The sequence below is a fragment of the Colletotrichum orchidophilum genome, assembly GCF_001831195.1.
Source record: "Colletotrichum orchidophilum strain IMI 309357 chromosome Unknown Scaffold_38.1, whole genome shotgun sequence".
NCBI lineage: Eukaryota > Fungi > Ascomycota > Sordariomycetes > Glomerellales > Glomerellaceae > Colletotrichum > Colletotrichum orchidophilum.
This window is the reverse complement of record NW_019172994.1, coordinates 62199-71069: the sequence shown is the minus strand read 5'-3', so window position 1 is coordinate 71069 and position 8871 is coordinate 62199. Positions and strand designations below refer to the sequence as shown.

The window sequence follows — 8871 nt, the reverse complement described above, 5'->3', positions numbered from 1 at the left end:
CTTTCGTCTGCGTTGAGAAGAGAAAATAGAAAGGACATGAGGTCCTGGGGTTTCCGAGCGACGCAGCGCGTAACCTTGGAAGTTCGGGTAAAGGCTGTATTTACCAACTTGCCAGCGCTACCTAGGTTAGGGTAGGCTGGAGGATTTGCTCGATTTTATTATCAGCCTGGATCGAGCGATAACGACCGATTCGAGGACAGGACGGAGGCCAGCCAAGCCCATGTGGGAGCCAATCTTTGGAGGAGATCGGCCCAGGAGCGAAGCAAGTAATAGGTGTCTGTTCTGTGTGCTTAATATGAGCTTGCGCCGCCGGCCCGCAAAGCACCGCGGCCCCAATTTACCGCGGGTAAGCGATGCTTGTCAGCTTCTTAGGAGGTCATTCTCGTCGGACTGGTTCGCGATGGGCCGCGATGATGGAGGTCATGTCGGATGATGACTTGTAGCAACGTCGGATCAATTGATCACGATGGCATCAACTTCTCTAGACCTGCGATTGCTTGGCTGTTAGCATTGCCCGCAAAGTGGAGGGAATTTGCAAGCTGATGTGTAGTGTATAGCAAGGTACGTATCGCGCAAACCGTTTTCCGTGCTTCTTTTTCATTTCCAGCCCGGGGACAAAAAAAGGGGGGCCGAAGGGTTCGAGACGGGCGGACGGTACAGATACAGAGGGCGAGCACAGAGTCCAAGAGAGAGGCAGAAAATGCCCGGACTGCCGGGGGATGAGGCGCTTGTGCGGATTGGGAAGAGTGAGAGAAGAATGGAGGACAGAAGAAACATGGATGGGCCCAGCGGCCGTGTGCCGTGCCACTCGACCCCGAAAAGGTTCTTCGGCCCACAGACTTTGCCGGTACGTATAGGGTACGTTCCTTGGCGTACCTAGGTACCACAGCTAACGCCAAGGAGTCAGTTCAGTCTCCGCGGTGGCACGTCAGGTTCGACAGGTTGGGCGGAAGGTAAGGTACCCAGTAATAGGTAGGTATGCACGTAGCCTCGAGACGTACCTCATGCCGCTGCACCGCACCTCACGACTCTCTCGCTGTCTCTTATTCTATGCTTGTTGCCTGCACCTTCCGGGAAATGGATCGAGACAGATAGACTACGATTGACCGAAAACCTCGAGCGAGACCTGTCCACTTTGCAGTGAATATTCTCCCTGCACCTCCCGTGCTCTTTTATCTCACTTATCCTGCGAGTAATGGCAAAGCAGCGTATGCGTGCCTTCCCAATATAACTGCTCGGGACGGACTGTGGCAGCCCCGGTACCTTATCACGCTTCTCCATCCATACCTTATCCGTCCTCATAATCACACACTACCCATTATCTTCCCAGCCTTATTTACCGCAAGGTTTCTCATCCTGGCTAGGTGTCCGTACAGAGTATCCGTGGCTTACCTATCCGTACCTCATTCTCTCGCACATCTCAACACCAGATCATTACCTCTCCCTCCCCAAATCAATTCACATTTCGCCCTGCTGCCTCCCACCGTGACACCGTCACCGTCTCTCCCACACCACATCCGCAAGCGCGCACATACACAGATACAGACACAGACACATATACACATACACATCCGATGCACACCTACACGCACATCGGTACAGCGTGTACGCCCACTCATTATCTCTTCCCCATCCCTTATGCTTGACGCCGCCGTCAGTCGGGTACCCTCGCACTGCTCCAAACGGCGTGCATATGCGAGAGATGGCTGCATCCATCCTCCGCCTACCTTGCACGTACATATTGCGGTACAGGCTACGCACACAATCTCTCTCTGCCTGGTCCAAGCCAAGGGTTGGGGGAACGGCAGGCAACCCCATCCACCCCCTGCCACACAGAGACAGACGCAGATGCCCACGCCCCCCTTCACTTGGTTGCTGTCGCAATACTCCTCTCACACCTTGACCCCTGACGGGACACCCCCCTCCTCTCCTCTCCTCTCCGAGGACACCTCAGGTAAGCGTCCGGCCTCCCTCCCCACTCTGCCTAATCCAGCCATGATCCCCCCTCCAGCCTGGCGGCGGCGGCGGCGGCGACCGGATCCCATCGAGCTATTTGCAGGTCCCAAGAAGAGCCCACAGGTGCACCCGCGTCAAGTGTCTCCTGTACATAGTATCTGCGACTTGGTCCACACGGGCACAAGTGCACCTAGTGTACTCTGTACGACTACATCTAAGCCATCATTTTTGTCCGCTGGCCAGCCCAGCGCAGACCGTACTGTAGGAGAGGGAACAGCGTGCACCGCCTGCTAAAGCCCAACTGGAGAAGGGGAAGAGGGACCGGCCACTGCGCCAGCTGACGATAGCTTCGTACCTTACTGGGAAGCCTTTCCCCCTGGACTCAACCACCGCTCCACCAAAAAATTTGAAGATTCCTGCCGACAAACTTATTCCACGACTGCGAAGCTTGGTGCAACACAAGATCAAAGACAACGGGCCAAATAGCATCGCTCGCAGGCCCGGTCGGTGCGGTGCTTGTGAAGAAGCCGACGAACCACCAAGCCCATCCCATCCCGATCATCAGGCGCTGAAACCGAAGATCTCAACTGGGGGGAGGGTGCCGAGGAATAAGGAATGTAAATGTGGTGCCTGAAAGTTGACGGGAGAGGGCAGCATGCCAGCCAGAGCGCCAGCGACAGGAACACCGACGCACATGAGAGAAGGGTGGGAAACTCTCGGGGAAGGTAAGGTAACTTACAACTGACTAGTGAGCATGTGAGCAGTTGCGGCACGGATGAAGTCACATCGGCGCCCTGGGTGGATGAATGCAGCGGTTGCAGCGATGACATGAACCAAACTCAAAGTTCGTCTTTTCTTGTGTTGGTTTTGGCTTCTGGCATTTCTTCGACGGTGCGATCCACTCCCCCGATCAGGATCTTGGAGCTTGGAGGGAAGAGGGGGTCACCAGCCATGCACTCACCTGCCCTGGGCACAGCCTAGCCCAGCCAGCTAAGTCAGCCAGCCAGCCCGAGCGGCCAGACACACCAGTGACACCACAGAGCCGGGCTGGGAGGGTGATGGGTGAATGGTACTCTATGCCTCCCGTCACCTCAGGGGCACTTCCCTGGGGAAGGGCTGGGAAAGGCTACCTACCCTTCGGTGCATATTAACCTTCCTGACCTGAGGTGAATGATGAGGTGACCACCTGGAACTCCAGACACGTGGGATGTGCCGTAATGCAGTTTAGCGGCGGCGGCCTTCAACCGCAGCGTTTTCCCCTTTTTTGAGGGGGTTTATTCCATCATCTTATTATTTTGGTGCGTGGCTTATCTCTTTTACTGTGTTGTTTCTGATGATTCGCTCCCTTCTCTGACAGGCGTTTCGGTTGATCTTTTACGTACCTTACCTGTCGAATCCAATCCTCGCCCACCTTTATCACCTGAGGCTTGGTTACGACTCAAGAAGGTCCGTACGGGAGCACTGAAGCTATCTGACAGTTGACTGCCTCTTCCGACCATCGTGCTCGCTGGCTTGAACTCATGCCTCAGGCAGAACCCGAGACCCATATCCTCGGAGTTCTTCCGCTGCAGCGACTGGGAGAGAGGATGGCGCCGCGGTGGGATGCGACATGGCTGTCTCTTGTTTCAAACTGGCTGCGGATGGCATGTCCAACTGGGCGGTCGCTGACGCTCTTTGTCTGTAGATCACCCTCGATGTGCCATGCTTCAGGGTACAGACACTGCCAACAATAGTTGTTTACCAAGACACAGAACATTGCAGTCCGATTTGAGGATACCCGCACACTTCTACGCTTCCAAGGAGTCTATTCCCTCTGTCTCTGAGCTACCACAGCATGCGCTGCCGCCGGATCGCACCGTGTCTCTTTGCCGGCACAGAGTGCAGAAACATGATATTGTGAGAACGGCATCAACCCTCGCAAAGCTTGGTCTAAGGCTGCATCACGTTACGCTGCAGCATGCGATGCACACAATTGAGTGCGTTTTTTCTGACCGATTTCGAGGACTTAGTAGACTCTTTGAAGCTTTTGCCTTGGATTTTGTCGGGTTATCGGTAGGCTTGCAACACCCATCGCCGACCGTTGGGGTCTTGGGGAGCAAGTTTTGACGATATCTAAACAAGGTGTCAGGCCTGGATTCCCGTGCCGCGGCGTGAATGAGAAGCGTTGAGTCCCACTGAGTGCCGCCACACTGCCAAGTTTGAGGAGAGTCGAAAGGACAAACGCCGAACGCGGCTCACCTATACGAGAGTAAGGTAGCTTACCTCAAAAAGTATCACGCTCCCTGGGGCTCGGCTCTTGTAGCCACCTCACGTCTTGGTGCAACTGATGACAAACGACCGACTCGTACTTTGCAGGAGCAATGAAAAAAGGGGGAGGGATCGGGTTTGTCTGCAAGATGTGTTTTGCTAGACTCGCAGAGGCATCATCCGCACCCACATCTTTACCTCAGATTTTCGCAGCGAGGTCGACGTCTCCATACATAGTAAGCCAAGGCACGTTATCCACCTCTCTGCGCCCCATTTCGGAGCTGCAGGAGCCAAGCAACCAAGAGGCCCTGTATATCCATTAGGTAGCCAGCCGTAGGAGAAGGAGGGGAGGGAGTAGGGGCGACATTGCGTTCAGTGGGAGTGCCCGCTGCCCGCCTCCATGAAATCTATCTGTACTTTGTACTCCGTACCTGGGCCTGGCAGCGTGTACGTGTGAACGTGGACGTGGACGTGGACAGGGGCATGGGCATGGGCTGGGCGGATGGGCGTGAGCGTCCACAGATGAAGCGTGAGAAGCGTGGGTGTGGCACCGTGGGTATCGGGTCCATCTAAAGGGACGCTAGCCAAGTTGCTTTTTCAGATGAGATGGGCTGGTTTGTTCTCCATCCGTGCCCCGTCTTTCACCCCGGCAGCAGCATGTATCCTAATGGGACACCCCACACCCCTGGTCGCCATCGTCTCGTTTCGCTCGCTATGGATCAGCTCTGCCGACCCCATGCCGTTGCCAAAGTAAAAGAAAAGGAACGGAAGGGTAAAAGAGTACGTACCTCTCGAGGGTTAGGTGAGTTTGGGAGAGTGATGGAACCTATTCTCGCAGCCTCCCAACTTCCCTCCCACCTTCTTTTCCAATTCCCCAACTTCGCCCTGAGCTACAACGGGGGCGCTTCGATCCATCGCTGTCGGGTCTCGTATCCCTTCTTTACCCAAAACATCATCATTGTGCTGCCTCGGCGGCCTTCTGCGCCCTTCCGCATCACCTCATCACCCTCGTCTTCTTGTTTGACTTTTCTGTAGCTTTGGCGTGTCGTCGCTTCAGACTTTCTCGCCCAGCCTCCTGTTGACGGGTTGCACGTCGAACCTCAATCCGTTCGAATCGTCGCAACAACCGCACCCTTGGAAGCCACCAACTATATTCCAACCGCAGCAAACTGAGGTTTGACGACCTCGCGCCGCGAATCTTTCTCTTCCACAAATCATCTTACCTTCTGTCATTGCGACCTGGTTGCTGTTGGCATCCAGCGACTCTTTGCGCGATCATCAGACATTCTTCGACGCACCCACCGGAGCACGCGCACCTAGTACGCCTCGTCTCCCAACACAATGGCCAACCACCACCCTTCGCCGACCATGGCCATGCAGGGGCAACAGCATGGCGGTCCTCCTGGGCCCCCTCCGCCGCCGGGTATGCAGCAAGGTCAGAACTATGCACCTTCGCGACAAATCCTCCTCATGAACGAAGCTGTCTGGATGCAGATTGGTAAGTACATCGCGATCATAAACGTGCGCAGTGCATCCTGACAAATCATGTAGGCAGCTTCGCTGAGCTTCTTGGTAACCTCGAGGAGGCCATGAAGGCTTACGATCGCGCCCTCCAAGCAAACCCGCAGTCGGTCGCGGCGATGAATGCCATCAGCTTGATCCTGCGAACACGTGAGGAGTTCCACAAGGCAGTTGATTACCTACAAGCAATACTCAAAATCGACAACACCAATGGCGAGGCCTGGGGTAGCCTGGGTGCGTACCTAGTCCCCGTCTCGCGCCCAACCAATGCGACTTGTGCTAACTACCCACAGGCCACTGCTACCTCATGATGGACGATTTGCAGCAAGCCTATGCCGCATATCAGTCTGCCTTGGTCAACTTGAGGAGCCCTAGGGTTAGTAGCGCTGCCTCCGGCTCTCTGGGTTCTTCAATTACTAATACAGCACAGGAGCCTAAGCTTTGGTATGGCATTGGTATCCTCTACGACAGGTACGGGTCTCTTGAGCATGCCGAGGAGGCCTTCTCGCAGGTCATGCAGATGCAGCCAGATTTCGAAAAGGCCAACGAAATTTACTTCCGTCTTGGAATAATATACAAGCAACAGCAGAAGTACGGCCAGAGTCTAGAGTGCTTCAAGTACATCGTCAACTCCCCGCCCCCTCCCCTCACCGAGGAAGACATTTGGTTCCAGATCGGCCACGTTCACGAGCAGCAGAAGGATGTAAGTCGCCACCTCTTAGTGTTGTGCAAAGTCCAAACTAACGCTTGCAACAACAGTATGATAGTGCCAAGGCTGCGTACCAAAGAGTTTTGGAACGCGATCCTAGTCATGCGAAGGTCCTGCAGCAGCTGGGCTGGCTTCATCACCAGCAGAGCAGTAGCTTCCAGAGCCAAGAGCGAGCTATCGAATTCTTGGAGAAGTCCGTCGCCGCCGACCAAGGTGACGCGCAAAGTTGGTACCTGCTTGGTCGCTGCTACATGTCTCAGCAAAAGTACCCCAAAGCCTATGAGGCATACCAACAGGCCGTGTACCGCGATGGAAGGAATCCGACTTTCTGGTGCTCCATTGGAGTCCTGTACTACCAAATCAACCAATACCGCGACGCCCTCGACGCCTACTCCCGTGCGATTCGGCTCAACCCCTTTATCTCCGAGGTCTGGTATGACCTGGGCACGTTGGTAAGTGCAATACTTTGCAAAGATCAAGCGTAGAAACAGCGATCCTGACAGTTCCAGTACGAATCTTGCAACAACCAGATCAGCGACGCGCTTGACGCGTACCAGCGCGCTGCAGAGCTCGACCCTCAGAACCCTCACATCAAGGCTCGTCTGCAGTTGTTGAGAAACGGCGGCGCCAACGGAGGACAGCCTCCCAGTGCACCCCAGCCAGCCGATGTTCATCCCCAAGCCTACCAGGTCGGCCCCCCGGCCCCCCAGTGGGGAAGCTCTGCTCCTCAGTCACAGCAGCAAGGTCAACAGCCTCCTCCGCCTCCTGGACCCGGCGGTCCTGGAAGCAACGGCTGGGGTCGGCTCGCGGACATCAACCCGCCTCCTCAGCCACCCAACCCGTACGAGCAGCGAGGCGAGTTCCGCGGCCCCGCTCCTCCCATGCCGCGACAGCCTAGCCCAAGACAGGAGCAGCAGCAACAGCAGCAGCAACAGCAGCAGCAGCAGCAACAACAACAGCAGCAGCAGCAACAGCAGCAGCAGCAGCAACACGGTGGTCGCCCGCCGTATCCCGAGCCGCTTCGTCGCATGGCTAGTCCGCCGTCTCACTACGTGGGGCCGCCACAGCCGCCTCAGCAGCCTCAGGGTCCCCCCACGTCTGCACCGCGCACCATCAACCCCAACTACACCCAGCCGTCTTCTGCTCAAATGCCTCCTATGAACGTGGGCCCCAATGGTCCTCCCAACCAGCCGCCTCATTTCCGCGGCACCAACAGCCCCCGCCCTGGTGAGAGGCCCATGCATGACAACCGCATGCCCTCGCCCAAGTCGGCGTACCCTCAACACCAGCCTCCTCCGCCACCGCCGTACAGCCATCACCCCGATGGACCCACTCCCGGTCCCATGGAGTCTAGTGTCCCGCCTCCACCTCCTCCGGGTTCGATCGCCGCAGACCCCGCATCGCAGCGCAATGAGCACGACCGTCCTCCTTCCGTGGGCCCCAAGCGTATGCGCGAGTGGGAGGAGGAGTCCTCTCACAAGCGACCGGCCAACGATGAGAACCGAGCCAGGCTTGACGACGTCCGCCCTCGGCGCCCGTCGACTCCCCCCGGATCCCGTGATCAGTACCGGCGCAACTCGTCAGAGGCTCGCCGATTTGAGGACCAACGTCGTGCCGAAGACCAGCGGAGAGCGGATGATCAGAGAAGGGCGGAGGACATTCGGAGGGGCGAGGAGCAGCGCCATGCCAATGATGGGTACCACCCGTCAGAGGCAGCGCACCACCAACCCAGCCACCCTATGCCCACCAACCATCTCCCGCCGATGCAGTCTGCCGCTGCACCGATGCAGAATATTCTCCATGACGGAGCCCAGAACGGACCTGGACCTGCTTCCGGGCCCGCTCCCGGCGTCAAGGAGTACCCCGCCGAGGAACGGCCGCCTATTGAACACACTCCCGCTCCCCGGCCTCCGCAGCCAAGCGAGCCTGAACGTGCAGCTAGAAAAATGGATGTTGATGAGGATTATGATGATAGCGGTGAGGATGAGAAGAAGGGCGCTGTTGCCACCACGAACGGCTCGGGTCCAGCTCCGGCGTCGGGGGAGACCAAGACGCCGACGAGCGCAAGCATCAACGGCTTGATGGGGCCTACGCCTAAGGTTGAGTCGACTTAATAGATCAACGGCTTTAACGTGCTTTGCTTTGTTTTATCTGTTAGAGGGATCCTGTGTTCTCTTATTGTGTATACCATTTCCTTCCTCATACTTGTCCTGTCTCAAGAATGAGTTTTCGCTACTGGCGTGACTAGGCACTACGGTGGCTTGCGAAGAGAAAAAGTAGTGTTGCATCTGGACTTGCTTGCATGAATTCACAATATATGGCACCCATTTAGCTGAACGTGGCGCGTTTAATTCAACATGCTAGGACGCAAGTGATTCCTCAATTAGGCCGACCAATCTGTCGTCTGCCTACTTTATTTGCCTAATGTCTAGGCTGGA

General features: G+C 56.3%; 2 protein-coding genes across 2 annotated transcripts; both read left to right on the top strand.

Moving 5' to 3' along the window:
- Positions 1-1272: 1272 nt before the first annotated feature.
- Positions 1273-2250, top strand: CORC01_05453 (uncharacterized protein; the record flags this gene model as incomplete). The annotated part of the gene is made up of 1 exon (XM_022617096.1): positions 1273-2250. A coding segment is annotated over one exon (978 nt), but the record flags the coding sequence as incomplete, so codon positions are not given.
- Positions 2251-5544: 3294 nt separating this feature from the next.
- On the top strand, positions 5545-8547 carry CORC01_05452 (tetratricopeptide; the record flags this gene model as incomplete). Its single annotated transcript, XM_022617095.1, has 5 exons — positions 5545-5701; positions 5755-5958; positions 6018-6427; positions 6484-6885; positions 6937-8547. 5 exons carry the CDS (start codon positions 5545-5547, stop codon positions 8545-8547), a joined length of 2784 nt encoding a protein of 927 aa, XP_022476320.1.
- Positions 8548-8871: the final 324 nt, after the last annotated feature.